This window comes from Sinocyclocheilus grahami, unplaced genomic scaffold, assembly GCF_001515645.1.
Source record: "Sinocyclocheilus grahami isolate Dianchi unplaced genomic scaffold, SAMN03320097.WGS_v1.1 scaffold289.1, whole genome shotgun sequence".
NCBI classification, from domain to species: Eukaryota; Metazoa; Chordata; class Actinopteri; order Cypriniformes; family Cyprinidae; genus Sinocyclocheilus; species Sinocyclocheilus grahami.
In genome coordinates this window covers 2088441-2110527 of record NW_015505468.1, presented here as the reverse complement: position 1 = coordinate 2110527, position 22087 = coordinate 2088441, and the positions used below count along the sequence as shown (strand labels likewise).

At 36.9% G+C, this 22087-nt stretch overlaps 2 protein-coding genes across 2 annotated transcripts in view; one reads left to right on the top strand and one right to left on the bottom strand.

Annotated features, from left to right (window-relative positions):
* Positions 1 to 16745, top strand: part of LOC107600692 (STE20/SPS1-related proline-alanine-rich protein kinase-like) — a 51879-nt gene extending 35134 nt beyond the window's left edge. The window contains exons 7-10 of the mRNA XM_016292647.1: positions 3445 to 3497; positions 6712 to 6780; positions 7886 to 7950; positions 15445 to 16745. Coding sequence (XP_016148133.1) covers positions 3445 to 3497; positions 6712 to 6780; positions 7886 to 7950; positions 15445 to 15519 — 262 coding nt within the window. The 3' untranslated portion in view covers positions 15520 to 16745. The remainder of the gene's footprint in view (positions 1 to 3444; positions 3498 to 6711; positions 6781 to 7885; positions 7951 to 15444) is intronic.
* A 3533-nt stretch (positions 16746 to 20278) lies between these two features.
* On the bottom strand, positions 20279 to 21373 carry b3galt1b (UDP-Gal:betaGlcNAc beta 1,3-galactosyltransferase, polypeptide 1b). Its single transcript, XM_016292649.1, has one exon. It carries the CDS (start codon positions 21285 to 21287, stop codon positions 20292 to 20294), a length of 996 nt encoding a protein of 331 aa, XP_016148135.1. The 5' UTR covers positions 21288 to 21373; the 3' UTR covers positions 20279 to 20291.
* Between the last annotated feature and the right edge of the window lie 714 nt (positions 21374 to 22087).

Genomic DNA, 22087 nt, shown 5'->3' with positions numbered 1-22087 from the left:
AAACATTTAACCCAACCGCTGGGTCAAAACAGCCTAATTGCTGGGTTTGTCCCTATTTTACCCAGCACTGGGTTGTATTTAACCCAGCATTTTTTAGAGTGTACCTGGTAAATAATATCCTGATATTTTACCCTTTCCAAAATGTTTGAAGTAAACCCATTGCAAATTTGATTAATTTTGATTTCCTTATTTTTTATTTTTGTTTGTTTATGTATTTATTTACTTATTTATTTTACAGTCATGGGCTTTGCAATGCAACAACTCCATCAATAATTAAATACATATTTAATTATTAACATAACATAATTATAAACACATTAACATAATGGTTTACTGTTTTAATTCTTCTATTTATCTATTTATTTGTTAGTATCTGTCTATTTATCATGTAAACAATGAGGCTTTTCTCTTTGTAACTGAGCATTACAAATGCTGTCTTTTCTTCTGAGTTTTGCTCTGAAACAGTATATAATTACCTGATGTAAACGCATGTTTAATCCTCATATACTCAATGATTTTGATTTGATAATGATACTGATTTAAGTTTTTTGAACCTTAAAATACACATTGTTTGTGTGTGTGTGTGTATGTGTGTATATATATATATATATATATATATATATACAGTATATACACACACACACACACAGATACTATATATTTTCTGATGCTAGTGGGTAGAAAGCAGTAGGATGTTATTGATATGATAATATCAGCCTTAAACTGAAATGAAATGACAAAAGTGTAACAAGGCATAGGAGGAAGATATACAAAACAACAGAAATCATTAAAATCAGAAGAAAAAAATTCTGGTTTTATTTCATCTGCCTGCTGAGATTGCTTCACACCCCTACAGACTACTTTTTATTAGCTCCATAACGTATTTATCGCTGCCAGCATGATGGTTTAGCTCTTTAAAATCCTTTTTAGTCTTCAAGGTCCACCGTGCCATTGACAGCCCACCATGCATCATAATGTGGGATTGGCTATAGAAACCTCTTAAATTTGCTGTTGGTATATTCGCCTAGAGTAAGATCCCATTCCTCTGACGATCAGTTAAGTGACCTACTTGAGAGCGGGAGAGAGACGGAGGGGTGGAGAGCGACACCAGTGATGATTGCTGTCATTATAATCTAGTACTAGAGAAAATGAGGCTAATGCAAGTGTCAATCTGCTAAATAAGTCCACTGGGCTCAATAGCGCAGCTGGATCTCTGGAGCAGCCACTGAAGGGACTCACACACACACTGCTCGCTAATATGGAGTCTTGACCTTTCATAAAATGAAACGGGATTCATGCGTACATTAAACGCAGTATCAGGTATTTTGTTGAGCAACAGAATCAAAACGGTTATGTCAAGTTTTACACCGTGTCACATTACAATGTCTGTAAATAAACTTTATATATATGTGTGTGTGTGTGTGTGTGTGTGTGTGTTCACTAGTGATTGTGAGGGAAAACATTTTTCAAAGTAAATCCTACACTAATTTTTTGTGGGGGGATTTTTTTTCCACTGAGCTCTCGTCACAGTCTATTATAGGATTGTCGTCTTTGTGAAGGATAAATCTGAAACCTAAAAGAAGGTTTCTTAGAAGGCAGCATGATTAAGCTGCATACTTTTAGAACAAGCTAAAGCGGTGCTGAAATTGGCTTTAAAATGGCATGAAATCTGACCTAGACGTGTTCTTGACATGACACTTTTCACCCAGAGTGTCCACCTACTTCCTTTCTGTCTGACACATTCCCCGGTGAAGCATGACGAGCTTCATCTCCCGTAGCTCTGGTGACTTCAGTCTTCTCTTCTGCTTAAATGACTGCAGCCTGTGCATATTATTTGTGTCCTTTGCCTTTCCTCTGCAAACTTAACTTTTATGAGGTTGTCAGGCCTTGTTGCTGAAGCAGAACAGACTGTTTAATGTTGGAGAGGACAAAGTGAAGGTCTGGCTCAGATCTCGCTTTATCATAAACATCAGTGAGAAGAACCAGAGCGTTGATGCACTCCAGGTGTGTTTACTGAGAACGCCAGAGCCTTAGGATCATGAAGATTCGCTCCAGGAACCATCATACCATTATACCCCACTGTTAGATAGTCCCTCAGGCCGTTTTGGGAGATAATCATGATGTTTTCAGATTTTCATTTGGCATCACATCTTTAGTAGTAATGATGTCAGTGATACCGAGTATCATTTTTTGAAAATTTAAAAGCAAAACATTTCATATCACTGCTGTACCCCTGATGTGTGCAATGCATATAATATAACAGTTGTTTTTGGTTAGGTTTTGTATATACTTAAGTAGATTTTGACACTATTTATGGTCCATATACTTAACTACATTTAAAACACAAATTAAATAGACAGTTTTAAATGTTATTTAATTTTTTAAAAATATATTTATTTATTTATTATGTTTTAAACTATATTTTAAAACATAAATTGGATAGACAGTTTTAAATGTTGATTTATTTTTTAATTTAATTAACTACATTTTAAAATGTGGATTAAATAGATTTTTAAAAGTCAGTTTATGTTTACATTAATAAATATGGATTTATTATTTTCTTTTACAACACGAAGTAAATAGACCGTTTTAAATGTTCTTTTTTTATTTAAGAAGTATTTATTAATTTGTGTTTTAGAATGTCAATTTATTTTAAAATGTAAGTAATATTTATTCATTTCATTTATTTAATTAATAATTTTAAAACGTGAATTAAATCGTTTAAAATGTCAATGTATTTTTAAATGTAATAGATTTATTGATTTATTTGTATTTAATTACAATTAAATATGCAGTTTTAAATGTCTATTAATTTGTCCATTTACAAAAATAATTTATTTCCTTTTTATGTAAAATTGATAATTATTCCTTCATTTCACTCCTAGTCCTCCATTGCAGTACAACTCTTTTCCATACAGCAACAGTTCATAGTGACCACATTAATCTCCGAAATGGAGAAAAAAACATTATAAATGATGAAAGATCCATTAGTGATATGAAATGCCATTTAACCGCAGATCATCTACAGTACAGTGAAGCCTTCCTTCATTAAAGCGACTCAAATGAACACAGCACTCCCTCTAAAAGCCCACCTGAATGCTTGTGTAAAACGATCTCTCCTCCAAACCCCTGTAATCACAGAAGAAGCTCGCTGGTTTACAAAACATGCCACTGATTGCTTGCTTACTGGCACTGTCAAATTTTCTTCCAAAATGATTATATGGAGAGCTCTGAGGACAGGACTCCGCTGAGGCTCGTATCTGTGTGTGTGTGTGTGTGTGTGTGTGTGTGTGTGTGTACTTCAGGCTCGGCAAACACGCTCAGTGAAACAGCACAGATGGCTGTGATCTCACTTGGCTTTCTTACAGTCAGACGGACAGGTGGACGCCCATTTCTCACCACAGATATCTCCTCTCTCTCTCTCTCTCTCCGTCTTTCCCTCAGGAACTCAAGGAAGGAGTTGAATGACATACGGTTTGAATTCACTCCAGGGCAAGGTCAGTGCACCTCATCATACATCAGCCGCAGTCGTAGTGTTATGCTGCCTTCAAATCCTCCCGGGAAATTCCCACTTACGAGGCCGGGAAACATCACGACGTGATTTTGGTCAGAATAAAATGGGCACAATTTCTTTTTCACTTCCTGACAGACTTTTGGAGCTTTGTTAGCGCTAGTGCAACAAAATGAAAAGTAAAGGATGGGCATTAGGTTTGCATGCTTTATGTATATATTCTTGTTCTAGTGCAACCACATGGAATGATGGGAAGTGTAGGCATGTTTGGTTGTAATCCAGCTAGATTAATAGATGTATTTGTTTGTTTTTAACCAGTCATTCTGTTTTTGAATTATATATTATAATAGCTTTAAGGACTTAGAAAAAGTGCAAAGTACAATTTCCCTGATTTTAATGCAAATTTAATCTTTCAACATTCTCAAAAATTAGGGAAAAGTAATTACAATGATTGCAGTTCATTTGGTATTTATGTGTACAAAATAGCAATTCAAAAAAAATAAAAATCTGTCCCCAGTACTGCTGTCATAATCATTAAATCAAGTATTTTGTGGAATAAAGGAAAGGGAAGCACATCTTTGCCATGGTACCAGATTGAAAATTAAAGGTGGGGTATGTATTTTTTCAAAAACGCTTTACAATACAGAGTCGGGCCGAGTACCAAAACAAACTTGTAGCCAATCAGCAGTAAGGGGCGTGTCTACTCATGATGCGGAGGAGAGAGCGCTTAGTGCACAGGACGGACATTAGCCGAGCCGAGCGACAGAAAAATAGAGATGGCGGATTAAAAAAACAAAAGAGGAAAACGTCTGCGGAACAAAAGAAGGCTTACGATAAGGTAGTGATGGCGAAGTGAAGCGTTCTGAACCAGCAAAGCTTTCAACACAATTATATCGGAAAAAGGTTCATTACTCGAAGCTTTTTAAAATGGTGTGGCCATCTAGTGGTCATAAAAATAAATAACACCTTCCAAAGTGTTATGTTCCGATACAGCCAGTGGTTTCACATGTGGTTCAACAACTGATTCTTTGTTTTATTATATTTTATATAAATAATTGTCAAAGTCATTCATTTGTGTCGGTGTACTGGCACTAAAATAAATAAAACATAAATTCATAAATTAAATCTATGATCTGTTTATTTGAACTCTGCCTCAGTCCTTATACTGTTATTTTATGGCCAAAGTTCATTTTTGAGGTCAATATATAAATTACGATTAAAAATAAACAAAATAACAATGCTAACACTATAATATAACATAATGTAAAGGAAACGCGCTGAGGTTCGCTTTGTTTGAACCAGATACTGAAGCAGTCACGTGGTTTTCAGGCGAATGAAGCTTCGGACATCATAGATCACATGCTTTTCTCAAAACGAATCATGCTGCGATACAGAGCTTCAATATGAAATGTGTTGTTTTTTTGATACAAGCTTCAAAGCTTCCGTGTTGAACATAACATCACTACGATAAGGCAAGAAGTAGGACCCGTGTAAATATCGGATCAGCTTTCCAGCGCTGGAGAGAACTCAAGGAGCGGAGGCCTGCGATCGTACGCCGAGGTTGCTTTGTTTCTTCTCGATAGGTGAGTAACACCGTGCCTCGCGCCGCAACAGCTGGACGCGACAAATCGACCATTGAAAATCATTTGAAATTTGTGTCAGTACGTCATAAATAGAACGCAGCAGCAGTTTTCTGTCGGGGATTTGTCGCGTTGTGTCACGCCGCTCCGCATCCAGTGTAGACAGCATCACTGATTATAATGAGTTCTATAGTCTTCTGTCGCGCCGCACCACTCACGTCTGGTGTAGACACGGTGTAACATTGGTTTTGCTTTGTTTCACAGAATTAATCGTTGCGTACGTATGTGTGGGGCGGAGCTATCAAAATAGGGGTGAGACCCTTTTGGGGTAGGGGCGTGTTTGTTTTGGTGATTTGAAATATCAATATTGGCTTCCAGACATCACTTACCCCACCTTTACGAAACAATCCATTTTATTTTGTTTTTATAAAATTAATTAAGTGCTAGACAGCTTGTTGCATTCTCCAAAAATTCAAATGTCATTTTCATTGCATATCATACCAAACTCCAGTTGAAGTTTGATGAAGACTGTTATCAGATTTTTATTCCAGGTTTTAAAATAGATGAAACCCAGAAGAATCTCCCATGAACTAAATGTGCAGTCACTGTACACGCTGAAAACTGACTATGATTAATAGAAATTTAATTCTGCCGTGCCGAAACGACTCCAGCTCAGTAAGCAGGAGCTCAGAGAAAATCCAGTTTCCTACTGGTAATTATGACATTGTGCTGGTGTTTATTGCGTCTAATAAAAATAATCTTTTTGGAGTGACTTGAAGGCAGCATTAGCAATAGAGAAACCTTAAGAGACGCCCAGCGTGAGAAATATCTCAGCATTCCTTCAGTTCACACTCTGACTCGTGATGAGCTCTGCATGTGTGCAGATCTCTCTTTCTCTCTCTCTCTCTGTGTGAATCTATCTATCTATCTATCTATCTATCTATCTATCTATCTATCTATCTATCTATCTATCCGTCTATCCGTCTATCCGTCTATCCGTCTGTCTGTCTGTCTGTCTGTCTGTCCGTCTGTCTGTCTGTCTATCTGTCTGTCTGTCTTTCTATTTATCTGTCCGTCCGTCCGTCCGTCTATCTATCTATCTATCTATCTATCTATCTATCTATCTATCTATCTATCTATCTATCTATCACGTTAGGGTTAGGGTTAACCTTCCTATTGGCAACCACAAATTATTTAGGTTATTTATAACAAATAAATAAGTCACACATTATTTAACATTTTCTTTAAAAGTTAAAATGCAAATCATGAAACTCTTTGTTCCAACTCTAAATTCTGATTCTGATTCTGACACATTTGAAGTTTGACTGCGCATCAGTTGATTATATTTTAAAGTGGCAAACCATTTGCTATTCTATTTGAAAATTGTCCGGAATATCGTTCCATATAAAACACTAAACTTTGCTTTCTTTCGATCATTGCTTGCTACATCTCGTCACACTGCCCAGCTCGAGATCTGACGTGTTCAGTTCAATCGAGGCCATTGCGACTTGCTTGTTGATGTTTGTGTGCGTGGGTTTGCCAGAACATGCTTTTAACTTTGTGTTCTCTCGGGTTTCTTGCTGTGATATCATGCTGTGCATCTGTGTTTTTTCTCCTCAGACACTGCTGATGGAGTTTCTCAGGAGCTCTTCTCTGCTGGTCTGGTCAATGGCCATGATGTTGTTGTGGGTCAGTTGCATGTGCATTATATTAAACTCCAATACACTGCCCGGTCTTAAAAAGGTCTTAAGAAGTCTTAATTTGCCGTTCCAAAAATGAAGGTCTTAAAAGGCCTTGAATCAGAGCAAAACAATCTTAAATTCATAGTTATGGCTTGAAATGTTGCATATACATTCTTAAATCAAGATCCTTTATTTGACATGCAAAATTAAGATATGAAGTCTTGTTTTCTGAGAAAGAATCTTTAGACATTTGTATTGGGAAAACAAGACAAAAATACTAAGAAAGAGCACCAGTTTTTTTGCAGTGTGCTCAGAAGGTACAGTCAACGTTATTTCCATATTTCTAGAAACCCTGTAATATCAGTTACAGTCTCAGTGCAGCAACTTTATTTTGCCTGTATGACTGAAATGCAATGCTTTTATTTACAAAAACCATAAGTTTGAATTGATTGCATTTTAGTCCCTAAATACACTTTTAGCTAAAGTGATTTTCATGGCATTGAAGGTAGACATGTGATTACTTCATGCATTTTCCTGGGAATCGAACCCATAATCTTGCCATACGGCATGCTCTACTGTTAGGTTATTTTATTTGCATAATCATTTTTTTAATTAATAAACATTTTATTATTTAAATATTGTAATATAATAATAGTATATAAATATTAATTACAGATATTAATAAATATTTGAATGACTTCTGACTATAACATCACAGCAACTCGTGATGTTTCTGGCCTTTTAATGGAGCTCATACCGGCTTCATCTGCAAGGAGAAAATTGAAAAGGGAAACATTTCCAGGGGTCATTAGTTCACTAAACATTCAGAGCAATATGCTAGGTATACAGATAAGATGAGTCGCTCAGCTCTGAAAAGAGCTGTCCATGCATCAGTAACGCCATAACTGCACCAATTAATGCATGTAGTTAAAATTCACGGCTACACACAATTTGCCTAGTGGCCCTCAAGGTAATTTGAGTTCGAGACCCCTGCTTCAAGCCATTTCAGAGCAAATACATGAATACTGAGATACTGCATATCCACATATCTTTTGTTTAGTTCTAGCACACAGTTCTAATGTCAGTATCTTTTTCTACATGTGTTTTCCCAGTGGCTGCTAACCTTCAGAAGATTGTAGAAGACCCAATTACCTATAAATTATTGACCTTTAAGTTGGTGAGTATTCGGATGCTAAATGTCGCAGAGAATCTTGCAGGATTCCCATGATTCAGGAAAAGCTGGGAATATCATGGCCTGGAAAAGTAATGGAAATTAACTGTAAAATATACATATACATTTTCTGGTTATGCTCTTTGTATTTCATTGGCTAGAAATTGCTCTTTGTGGGTGCAATCTCTATAAAGTTACTTTCAAAATCCAATTATGAACAACTGTTTCCACGACGTAGACACGCCCCTACCTATAACAACCCAGCCACAACACATAATTGCAAATAACATGCCTTACCTTAACACAGAATCGACCACAGAGTCCAACGTTTATATTTTTTTCTACAAATCTTTGAGTTAACATGTACTAAACATGAGTGGAATTTGCACCGCAGCGCCCCCACACCTTGATACTCATGACAAGAATAGCATGTATAGTTATCTTTATTGAAGTGAATTAGGTTTAAATCGCCATCATGCATGAATGAATGATATTTTTGCAATTTTACACATAATAATCCACGATGATCACATTACACAAAACTGAAATTGCACGTCAAAATAACACATTGTCAATATTTTTTGAGATCCCCAAAATTTCACAAGCCCATGTCTTATTAAGGGGAGCCGAGCTCCCCCTAGCTCCCCCGTAGTTCGCACCCTGTATCTATATATATACTGTATATATATTTTTAAAATAAATTTGATTTAGTTTCATTTATTTTATTTTATTATTTTATTTCCGTTTTAGTATATCTATCAAGTCAAGTTGGCAACTATCTAAAATAAAAATCAATGTAAGTTTTTTTTATATTTCATTTAACATTTATTTTCTTTCAAGGAAATGCTACTTGAAATAAAATAGATCTGACTTGTTCAAGACAGCTGAGCCTTTTTTTAATCAGTTACGAATAACTGGATTTTATAATATTTACTATGATTATTATTATTATTCATTTTTATATTTGAATTTTGAGTTTTTATTTAAATTTTGGTTTTAGTAATTTTGTTGTGTTTTTTATATATAGTTCTAGATAGTTTTTATTATTTTTTATTTCAGTATTAGTTATTTTAATACTAAATAGTGGTTTTAGTTTTAGTTAACTTTAATAAACTTGTAGTTTAGTAAACAATGTAATTGAGGCCATTGCGACTTTTTTTTTGCAATCCAGTTACGAAAAACTTGAAAAGACACGGCAAGTCCTTCAGTTTGTCAGGAACAAAAAGTGATTTGTTTTTGTACGATGCTGTTTGTTTTGATCATTGTGCATTGAATATGCATGCCGTACATCTCTCAGGTCCCACACAGCCATTCATTTATTATTCGCTGAAATCACGTCTTTGACAGCGTAATGAATTTTCATTACATAATTACTTATTGATTACTCTGAGCACATGACAAACCTGAGAGAATATTAGAAGAGTGTTTAATGATGCCTTTTAATGCGTAAAAAAAAAAGACAGAACTGGGAATTTCTGGCAGGTACATGAATACCCGAATTAAAATGTCACCGAGCATTTTCACTAAACCCATATAGATGAAGAAGGGAACGCATTAGACCGCAGGATCCTGTAGAAATATCTGTTCATATTCCCCCGGCCTTTTGCATTTCACTCTTTGTGGAAGACTAGAGACAGATAGTGCTGATAGACGCAGCTTTAATCCACTTTTAAGTGGATCCCGTTATATTGGATAGGATAATGCTTTCACCGTTGTCATGAATAGTCTGCTGAGATCATATTCGAATAGATGTGTTTCATCAACTCAAGTCAAGTCACCTTTATTTATATAGTGCTTTATACAATACTGATTGTGTCAAAGCAGCTTTACACTGTTAAACAGCAAAAACGAGTGCTGATAATGCAAGAGGACAATAGAAAACAGTCAGTTTATCAGTTAAAGTCAGTTCATTGTTGATTCAGTGATGTCCAGCACAGTTCAGTTCTCTTCCAATAGTATCTGTGCACTCAAGTCAACAATGTTGCCAGAAATTGTGTCCCCAACTAAGCAAGCCAAAGGCGACAGTGGCAAGGAACCAAAACTCCATCGGTGACAGAAAAAAAAGCCTTAGGAGAAACCAGGCTCAGTTGGGGGGCCAGTTCTCCTCTGGCCAGACGAAACCAGCATGGCGTGGTTTAATTCCAGGCTGCAACGCACGTCAGATTGAGCAGAGGACTCGTCTGGTTCCCGTGGTCTTGTGCCGATGGTCATTGAGGTCTTCACAGGGGATCTGTCTCTAGGGTTCTTCTAGAGTGTGTCTGCCTCCCGAACAACGCTAGGTAGATTGTTCCAGAGTTTGGGCACCAAATAAGAATAGGATCTGATGCCCGCAGTTGATTTTGATATTCTAGGTATTATCAAATGGCCAGAGTTTTGAGATTGCAGCGGACGTGAAGGACAATAATGCGTTAGTACTGAGGAGCTAAACCATTCAGGGCTTTATAAGTAATTAGCAAGATTTTAAAATGTATTCGTTGTTCAATAGGGAGCCAGTGCAGTGTTGACAGAACCGGGCTAATATGGTCATAATTCCTGGTTCTAGTAAGAACTCTAGCTGCTGCATTTTGGACCATATGGAGTTTGTTTATTAAGCGTGCAGAACAACCTCCCAATAAAGCATTACAATAATCTAACCTTGAGGTCATGAACGCATGAAATGCTATGCTATGCTATCAAATAGCGCACCTAGGTTCCTAACTGATGACGAGGAATTGACAGCGCAGCCATCAAGTGTTAGACAGTGTTTTAGGTTATTACATGTGAAGGATAAAGCATAAAAAAATACCTGTTGCAAAGATACTTTAGTATAATTGATTTACAGTAGTCAACATTTGAAGTGGATCAAAAAACTTCCCATGCAATATATCGCAATAAGCATTGTGCTTTGGTACTTTTAATATGAAACAAAGTCTCAGATTTCAAATTCTGTCCATTTGTATTGCAGTATTCAAACAATTAATGCCGTTTTGGCGCTGTTTAATGTGAAGTGACAGATCGCTGTAGCACTTCGATCAACAGACGCAGCAGCGCGAGGCGCATGTGAACTGATCATCTCCTCCACATTAATACCAGTTTCAGCACAAAATAAACATGACTAAACATCCGAAGGTAAGTTAAAAGAAAGAGTACAACTTTACAATCCATGTCCTGTCTCATGTAATCACTCAATCAGTGTTTCAGCCACGTAAAGACGTCAATATAACGTCTTGTACAATGTCACGTAATGTCACATTTACCTACATATATATAGTGTATATATATATATATATATATATATATATATATATATATATATATATATATATATATATATATATAAATATCATTGAAATATATCAGATATATCGGTTTATCATTGAAACCGATAACTCCATTTAAATTTTTTTCAGAAATCACATTTTTTTTATTGCACATTCCATGTAATATCAATCAAACTGCAGTTGGGTTATTTTGATAATAATAATAGTAATAATAACTTAAACAAATACAGGTAATTTACAAAATTAAAGTTCATTGAAAGTATGTTTTTTTAACATATTAAAAGTTTGTTTTATAGCAAAAGCAGACAACTCCACATTTCATGTTTTAGAGTTTAAAAAACATTTGTTTATCTTTGTAATCTCCTCGGATGACAATGTAGATGCCTGACAAACGTTGTTGTTGTGATCATAAACTGTATGGATGTGATGCAATACACGGCGCTTTTCCCTCATCATTGTAACGCGCTGCTTTTGCAAGTTTCCGTGAAAACGTTTCAGCTTTTATTTTCCTTTTTTGCCCTGAAGAAGATATCACAGGTTCATCAAGTTCGTAGAAATGATCCATCCTCGATCACTTTTAGTCAGCTTTGAGAAACTCCTCTCAGCTAGCATGTCTTTTCAAAGTGAAAGTAGCCTTGTCACCTGACCTGAATACAGCACGCTGATTCGCTAAAAAAGACTTATCGGCTTCTGTTTAAAAACAACATGGCCGCTTGTCGGCTTCTGCAGTAAAACGTGAACTCGCGATGCCTTGAAAGTGGACAAAACCTGCTTTTTTGACAAAACGTGTTTAGGGTTCAGATCACGCTATATGTGGAGAACAAAGTTTTCTGTACCCACTGTATATATATATATATATATATATATATATATATATATATATATATACACACACAGTTTGAAAAGTACTTTATCTAAAACTTTTAGATGAGCCATTCCTAGAAAACACTAATCGTTAAGGGCAGGTCTCGGTGGACTGGGCAATACGGCGGCGACGGCTGTGTTTAATCACTCCGTTAGATGAGTTGGTGGTAAACAACATCTGCGTGTTAGCAGGCGGCTCATTCTGCTGCGGCCTTTCTCAGAGAGCTATTTCTACAGCATCTGCCAGCTCTTACCCTTAACTTCACCCGCCGACCCTCCACAGAGCTCCCAGAATGCATTTCTCAGTTGCACCTGGAGTGTTTTCGAAAATCGCATTATGAAGTGTGGAGTTTTATTGTTTAATTTCAGCTTGAGCGTCCCTGGAGAGAACTTCACATCATGATTAGAAAACAACTCTGAGAAATGTGCATATGTAACAGGAACGTAGACCGTGGCGTGTGTGTGGAATATCTCAGGCTGCCCGGTTCTCCGATCTCATTTACTAATGTCACTCCTGACTACACTGTGTGCAACTCAGACAATTAGGCTGCTTGGATATTGAACCGTGAAGAAGACTTGTGTTTGTGGTTGCTGTGTGCACACATGCAGGCTCTGTGGTTTGAGCGTAACAGTTTATGCACTTTAAAGCTGATGCTGGAAATACATTGATTTCAATGAGGATGGTGCATTGCAAGGGCTTGTGAAAGTGATGTTGTCTCATGCAAACAAAAGTTGATCTTGTTTCCGCCAAACAAACCAATATAGTTTGTGAATAAGCCACACATTTTTAGCTTGATAACTAAATTAGTGATTTTAGTCGCACTAAAGTTGATGTTTTCATATAGCATGAGCCTGCTAATAGCTCACTTCAGCTATTAGGTGCAAAAGGCTGTGCTAATGCTGTGTTTTCAGTATAATCACAGCAGAAGGGCATTATTAGGCACAAAGTACAGCGGACGATTTATTGCTTTTAGATAAGAAGTTACTGCACTAAAAAATAATAAAACAATATTTAAAAAATTATATTTTAAATAAAATAAAATATAATTTTTAAATTAAATATATTTTGCATTTTTAATTACATTACTATTTAATTTTTTTTTAATTTCATAGTTTTTTTTTTCATTTTAATTCTATCTATCTATCTATCTATCTATCTATCTATCTATCTATCTATCTATCTATCTATCTATCTATCTTTAATAAAATTATTTTTAATGTTATATTTTTATTTTGTATTGTGTGTGTATATACTATATATATAGAGAGAGAAACACATTTAAATATAATTAACCATTTTTATACAAATCATATTTTTTAAATAATACAAAATAAAAAATAATTTAATATTATTAAAATTAAAAATTTAATTAAATTGTTATTTTTTTATTTTAATTTAGTAAGTTTTTTTTTTATTAAATGTTTTTACATAAAAATATTTTATATTTTACATTTAATTTATTAAGTGTTGTCCTTCCTGTAGAAGATACAAATACATATCTGGATGTTTCTATCGTAGCAGTCTTACAGTTGACTATGCATATTAAGCTAAATATTTCCAAATATCACTTTTATTTTACCAGTGTCTACAGTGTGTGTCCATCAGAGTGTTTTCTGCGTGTGTAAGCACACACACACAGCAGAAGAAGAAGTACTTCCTTCATTTCTGAGTAATTCATAATGCTTCACTCAGGAGAAATGTGAGTTACGTCAGTGAGGAGTTTTATGGTCAGACCTTTCTAAGGGTCACAGTCCCTCTTATTTAGCAGGAGCATGAACTCAAGCCCGTATTTCACTGCAGTGTTTTTCAGAGAGAGCAGACGCTCACTTACATATAAATATACACACACACACACACACACACACCTCCATCTAAGATCAGTCGTCTGACCCTGAGCGGCTGATAGTTTCTGTGTCTCCTCCAGAGAATACGGACAGGCGGTCGATTTCCTCCAGACACTCGGGCTGTGTTACCTGCGATAAGATGATCTGCTCTCTGCCCAGCACCGCTCCGTCATTAGACACCCGTCAAAGACAGACCACCATTTCATTACTCTTTCATGTTTTCTTTTACCTTTCATCCCTTAACCTCCCTTTTTGAAGTCTCTTAGATATTAGTTTTTGGAAGTTAAGTCAAAATGTGAAGTACAGTAAACGAATAGTAACCATTAGAGGAATAGTCCAGGTTCAGTGCAAGTTAAACTCTGCTGACAGAATTTGTGGCATAATGTTGATTACGAAGTACCTTGGGTTTATTTATTTTTTTATTCATTCATTTATTTATATATTATTCTATTTTAATTTAGTATGCACATAAAATATAAAGGGAAGTATCCAGATTCAATGCTAGATAAACAACGTTTGTGACATGATGTTGATTACCTTTGTTTGTTTGTTTATTTATTATTTTAATTTTTTAGTATTTTTGTATGCACATAAAATGTAAGGGCAGCGATCTAGATTCAGTGCAAGTTGAACTCTATTAGCAGAATTTGTGGCATAATGTTTATTACCAAGTACCTATTGTTTGTTTATATTTTTTATTTTAGTATGCGCACAAAATATATGGAGAGTGATCTAGATTCAATGCAGGTTAAACTGTATTGACAGAATTTGTGGCATAATATTGATTATCAAGTACCTTGGGGTATTTATTTATTTATATAAATTTTTTATTATTTTATTTTTAGTATGCACTCGAAATGTAAGTAAATGTGTACCAGCATTGCGGAGGGTTTAAAAGCGCACATGCGAAGCTGCTGTTGTTAAAGCACTTGCATGAATTATTCAGTAAAAATCCATTTATTATATGAGCTGTAAAGTTGCCTAAATAGTGCTTTCTGAGGTGAACCTACATTTCTAAGTGGATGAACATCTGGTTACGTGTTGCTGATGAATTTGAACCAGGTAAAGTGTCTTTTTCTGGCATCCTTCTTCATATTGTGCGAAAGTTACCGGGCTTACTAGCATTATGATGATGCATTGCAAAGCCTAGTGAGCTGCCTTGCTGTTTGGAAGCTCATATATGACAGATCTGAAACACTTTACTTGATTCACATGATTTTATTTGAGTTTGCCATCAGCATGCTGCTTCAAAAATGAAGCAACTGTATTAGGCATAAAACTGCACAGCAGTTTTACATAATTATTTTATTACATAAATATGTGAAAAATAATGTGTTTTTCAAACAACCTAGTACGAGTGTTCTAGTACACCCCCAAAACAAAATCAAGACTTTGTAAAAGAGCATAATAGGACCCCTTTAACATGCTGAACCCGGAACATTCCTTTGAATAATGCTTCAGCAGTCACACAAGCTGTGATTTGTTTCAGCTGCATTAACGTGCATTTGTTTCTTTGTGTTTGTGTCTCCAGGCATCTGGTTGTGACAGCACAGAGATCCCAGATGAGGTGAAGTTGATTGGCTTCGCCCAGCTGAGCGTCACCTGATAGCATCTCATTACCAGAGCAGAAGGACGGGGAGAGTGAACGCTGCAGGAGACGCCGCTACCGCATTCAAGACCTCTGCTGCAAAACTCCCACCTCCTGCTCCCATTCAGGTTTTCCTTCTCCTCCCGAATCCCCCGCCCTCTGCACCTGTTCAATCAAACGCAGCACTCTTATTCAAACACACACACTTTTGCCCTTGTTCCCAGACACTGTATGCCCTTCACCAAAACATTCCAGCAGCCATTTCCCAGAATTCAAAGCAGGAGCCATCATCTCAGGAGGCAATAGCTAGTGAAACAAAAAGTTATTATTTTTTTTAAATTATAATTATGATTGTTATTGTGTTACCTCATAGCTCTTACCGAATTATGATTATTACTGAAAAAAAAGCCTTTTATTTCATGTAAGTGTAGCGCAGATCGTAGACCACAAAACTGAAGTGGAGAGGGGAGACTCCCTCTGAATGTAAAAAGCACATTTTCATTCTGAATGTTAACACATTCAAACTGTATTGTACATAGAATACATGATGTCTAAAATAAGGGAATATTTAGTTGTTTTAGTTCCAGCTCAAAGAGTATAAGAGCGGAGACCCGAATGCTGCCATGTGCACACATGCTGCTTTCTTTTTTCGGGACAGTGTTGATGCTTCGACGCTAGAGGTGCCTTGTTAATTTTAATCCGTGCCTAAGAGACGTAGGTTACAGGCTTGAAGCTGTTCGGCTGACACCGAACAGGAAGAACGCTGCTCGTCAGCAGATTCGCTCATAGTATTCTCACCGGTCAGTGGCTCGTGTTGAAGTTACCAGCTGATGCACTTTGATTTCATGCGGTGCGATGTACATGCACCTGTGACGCTTACCCAATAACTATCCATGTTTAACCCGTTAAAGCTGACAAACAAGGTCATTGCTACCACAACGCACACCTTAATCCTGATATATCATATTCACCAGACGGCCGATGGTTACGCGTCATTTTTACAGCACTCGAATGTGTTTGTTTTTGAGCCCAGAATGCATCTGTCTGTCAGTGAACAAGAGGTATTTTGTAAAGGAAACCAAATGTCTACTACTGAATGACAGAAAAGCCATCTGTGTGTCCAAAACCAGTATAGTAGCTTGAATTAAATGATTCTGTTCTCAGCCCAAATGTAAATAAATATTAAATCATTTATTATTATGATTAAGTTGAATTGTGTTTTCTATATACCATGCGTGTTCCCTCCCTACTATTCAGCCCTTCTGTAATCATCAGAGAATATAAACTTTCTGCGAAGGTACAACAAATAAAACAGAATTGCTACTATTAAACCGGAGCATGGCTGTGTTTTGGAAGAAAAGGGACTCTAACCGTATAATGTGATTATGATATTATCTTTTGCCTGCCTCTGTGTGTTTTTTTATACAGTAATTGCTATCATTTACCACCGGCAAACCCTCAGAAAGAGATTCCATTACAGTGTTTTAGTATCTAATCGTCTTCTCATGAAATGGGGAGAAAAACGATCAGATTTATGTGAGCACTTGAACTAGTGGGATGGGGAATTTATCAAATATCTGAAATGATTTATGAAATGAAAGAAACTGACTTTAATGTTTTTTTTCTTTATTATATTGGTGCATACTATACATGAAAAGGACAACATTTTTGTGGTTATTTTAAGAAAAAACATATTTCAGAAATATAATTTCACTTGATTTTAATTGCATTTGTCTACAGTAGCTTAAAATATCACCTTAAGCTATTGTATCATACCCATGTCATACCTTTGTCATTATACAAATTGATGTCCTCATTTGTCACAAAAATGCACACTCACTCACTCTTTCGCTCTCACTCTCTCTCTCACACACACACACACACACACACACAGTGCACGTATAAACATTAAATTGCAGCATTGGTTATGGATTATGGTTTTTGCATTTGTTTCATGCATTATTTTGTACCCATGGAAATAGCCAAAATATTTTTATATATTTTTACATAATATTATATATTTATATAAAACTAATTTGTTTTTTCAGTTTATTTTTATTTTTCTTCAAATTTTTAATTTTTTCCTCCAATTTCTTCAATGCAGTCAAAACTATATTTAAAAAAAAGGGCAAATTATTTACTTGCTGTCCATCGTGCTGTAGAAGGGATTTAGATGATGACACTTCTTGGGTCACAGAAAGATTTTTATTTTATTTATCTTTATGTATTGTAACAGGGAAGATCATGTAGACAGAAAAGATGGGGATTTTGGATGAATGTGGGACATCACTTTTTTGGCTGTTAAAAATGGCACATTTTTATAATATAGGCTATATAATAAAATGAATGTGAGTTATGTCAGATGTTGTGCGATTTTAATTGTTGCATCAGACCTCAGAGTTGGGACTGGCCAAAAGCACTTTTTAAGGTAATGGGACACCAAAGTGTGCCTCTATTCAAGATAAGAGCCATTTGCTTGACACTATATTCCCTCAGGATGTTGATTGCTTTTAATTCCGCCCTGACAACAGCCTCCTGGAAGGCATCCCATAATAGACCCCCAATCCTGATTGAAAATCGGTTGCTGTAAAGCGCTGGCTCCATTATGACACACACACAGCAACGCCAAAGACTGTCTTTATTTGTCACGGGTGCTGACAGAGTTTGGCAAGGCCAGCGTTTGGCACGTCTCGAGCTGCCTGACCAGTCTGCCAAGTGGCACTACTGTGGGCATTTGGCAGGACAAGTGACTGGTGAAATCCTCCAAGGATGGAGAAGGTGGGATGGACATTTTACTGGATCTCCACAGCACATTTATGCTGTCAAACATGCTAAAGGTAAGTCATCAGATTCAAAAGTGACAGAAATTTAACAGAATGGTTTTCTAAACAGGCTCATCGAAAGTCAGAAAACAATTTCCAAACAAGCAAATGTTTTACAAATCAGCCCTACTCTAAATGCATATTGAGTTTTCAAAGCCATTGGAAAATGGCCATATGGCTGCAGACAATACCCCAGTTTTCTGTAAAACACTATGAAAAAAAAAACAGCATTTATTGTAATATAATTTATAATGTAATTTTTTCCTGTGAATTTGTCTTCAGTCTTCACTGTCACATGATTCTTCAGAAATCATTCTAATTATGTTCATTTGCTACATTGATACATTTTTTCAGGATTCTTTGATGAATAGAAAGCTCAAAATAACAGCATTTGTTTGAAATCTTTTGTAACATTATATAGCCTTTGCTTTGATTAATTTATTGTGGGCCGGCTGAATACAATTAATAATTTCTTTAAATCTTTGACTTGAGATGACCGTGAGTAAATTATTTTTTTATTATCCCTTTAGAATCTTGAATATAAATGAGCAAAACATACAAACAAAAAGAACAACGCTTAAAAAAAAAGAAAAGAAAAGAACATTGTTATATATTTTTATGTGAAAAATACACAGTATAATACAATAGTACCCACTGGGGATAATATGTTCATTTTTGTTTTCACAGTTAGATGTCACGTCCCCTCAATTACTCCAGACAATTGAAAAAGGAAAAAATAAAACGCATGAATCACATTTTGGCCTCAATGAAATCAAATCCACTTTCAAGTTTTCAGCTTTTTTTTTTTTTCATGTTTCTCACCTTCATTATATTCCACATTTACACTGTGATCCTTACGCAACATTTCTACAGGTTTGACAATGTACGGTAGATACTCATTAAATGACACTTGATACCAAGCGTTAATGACTTTAGATATACAGATTTACAGTATAACTACAAACATGAGCTGTTCTGAAGCAATGGTGTTCAACTTCTAGGAGTAAGAAAATAATTTTTATACTTATAAATAAGGAACTATACATCGCGTTATCTTTTTCAAGAAAAGACGTTTCTGAACATGTTAACAAACAATGCAGGCGCTTTCACATACAGTAAACAAAGCAATGGTACTTTCGTTTGTACAACCAGAATAATGTGCAAAGAAAATTTAACGATCACGGACATTCTGCTTTGCATCCAACTAGGGCTGCACGATAAATCGAAATGGAATCGAGATTGCGATTCGACAGAAGCTGTGATTGTCATGCGTATCTTTCAGTGAAGCACGGTTCTGTGATCAGCAGTAAATCTCCATCCAAAGGCCAGAGGGCGCTCTCGCGCTGAAACTCCAAATACGCCTCGCAGAAGAAACCCAGAAAATGCCTATCGCTGCAGCTGAATAAACAGAAGATTCAACTGCTTTCATTGATTCAACGTGACTAATAAGCAGCATTTACGTCACAGAGCCGTAGTTCACTGAGAAGCTATGCAAATAGCTGTTATTATCGTGTACGATTTCTTCGATTTCAGAATCGCGCAATAAAATTGTCTGCTATTTGTTTGCGTAACTTGTCAGTGAACTACGGCTATGTGTAGTAAATTCTGCTCCATCTGAAAGCATGTGATGATGATTTCCTGCTGATTACAGAACCGGCTTTTTTAACAAAATGCGCATGACAATCGCATTCAATTAATCGTGCAGCCCTACATCCAACCAAAAGAAACTCCAGCATGTTGAACCTTCACTAGTTTTAGACAGACTGGCACAGTTATATTAACACAAATAGCACATTCCCCAACCGATTCTCAAACAATGGGCTCGGCGTGTTTCGAAATCCTTGAAATGCCCCAGAAGGATGTTAGTGTTTCTAAGAAAGAACTAGTTTATCCCAAGGCTCCTTATCGCATCTGTGCATCATAGGGATTTAAAAAAGGGCACAAATACACATCCTCAGGCAGCTCCCACTAACACTTGAGATGCTTCTTGCTGGTCATGTCGTTCCAGATACGATGCATCTCCTCAGGGGAGATCTGGTGTACGGTAATGACTCGACGGTACCTGCAAAGACTGTAGGCCATTTTCCAGTGATTGAAGCCACTGTTCTGATACGGGTGAATGGCCAGCTTCCTCAAACACACCCCGACGTAAACGTCCTCCAGATGCAAGAGTCTGGTGTGCAAGGACGTCTTGTAGATGAGCTCCGCAACGTCCGCCGAGAACACGTACCCAGTGCCAGAGCAAAACGGCGGGTACTTGCTCTCGGGGTAAAGGTCTCTGGGCATGTACCACTTGCTGCGCATGTCCCGAATGGGTCCGCCGTTGATGACGTATCCCGTGAAGTACCTCCGTCGAGGTTTGGTGGCCGGCTTCAAGAGTTTATGCACCAAGTTGTCCATGTTCACGAAGATATCACTGTCCGTTTTCATCACGTACTTGGCTTGGTTGCAGAAAGTGGCCACCCAGCGCATTCCCATCAGCGTTTTGAGAGTAAGATTGTGGTACGAGTCGATGAAGTCCTCGACTACGATGTCGTGAAAGATCTCGCTCTCTTGCTCCACCATCTGGTTGAGCACCGCATCTGTACTGCGTCCGAGAAGAAACAGCGTAATGATGCGAAGGTCGCTGAAGGTGCTTTCGTCGCCCCACGTTTCCCTGATGGCTTGGCGGGCGTCAAACTCTTTGTGCGTGGTCGTGATGAGGATGACGAGGAAGGGCACGTTGGTTTCGCATTTCTTGGGCTCATTGATGATGAAATCGAAGGTGTGGGGGTTCAGTGGACGCGTGCGGATGTTGCTGAAGGTTGTGGTGGCGTTGCTCTTGAGCGCTTTTGCCGTTTTATGTGCCGGGACGGACAGTTGGCTCACGTAGGACGACGTGGAACGCGATATACTTAGGTACCACAGAGCGCTGGCCCAGCAAACGACCGTCAGCACGTAGAGGCATGACACTTTTGAAGGCATTGTGATGCATTTACGTGCACTTGGAGCTGTAGATCTCGAACGGCCTAGCAGCCATTAGCGATGGTAGCTCAGGCAGAAATGCAGAACCCCATGACGTCAGCTGTCAGAGCTGTCTTCTCTTCATATGAAAGCGGTAGGATTATGTAGCAGGCTTTTGAATGCTCCCTGACACTCTTCTGCATGTTCCACTGAAATCTGAAAAACAAAACAGCAAAAGTGTGTTCAGAGCAAAACAGGACAAGTGGGTTCCTCAACTGATGTCTAGGGATCAAGATGGACCATAAATATAATTTTTCATTTACATATATGCAATTGACAGATGCTTTTATCTAAAGCGACACATTGTATTCATTACACATTTTTTTTTTCTATTTGTATCAGTCTTGCTTTCACTGGGAACTGAACCCATGACTTTGCTGTTGCAAGTGCCATGCTCTACTGTTTGATCTACAATACAGTTTAATGACAACAAATAAAATATGCACAGAAATATGCTGATATTAACTGTAGGATATCAGACCGAATCAGACAATCTAAGATTTGGTCAAAACCGAGTTGAGGCACGAGGAGTCACAAAAATTGGAGGCCCAAGACAACAGGATGTCATAAATCAGACCCTAGCCCTTCTGAAGCAAGCCTAAACCTAAACCCCTGTCACAGAACAGTTTTCAACATTAACACAAAAGAACACATTGACAAGTCCAAGGAGATTGTCAATTTTGGGGCAAGTTATCAAGAATAATGGTCAAAAGAGATGCACAGTGTGACCGCCACATGGAAACATGTGACAGTGATCACAA

Bases quoted from the DNA above. Each gene is read 5' to 3' on its own strand.
- b3galt1b (XM_016292649.1), bottom strand. From the start codon at position 21,287: ATGCCTTCAAAAGTGTCATGCCTCTACGTGCTGACGGTCGTTTGCTGG.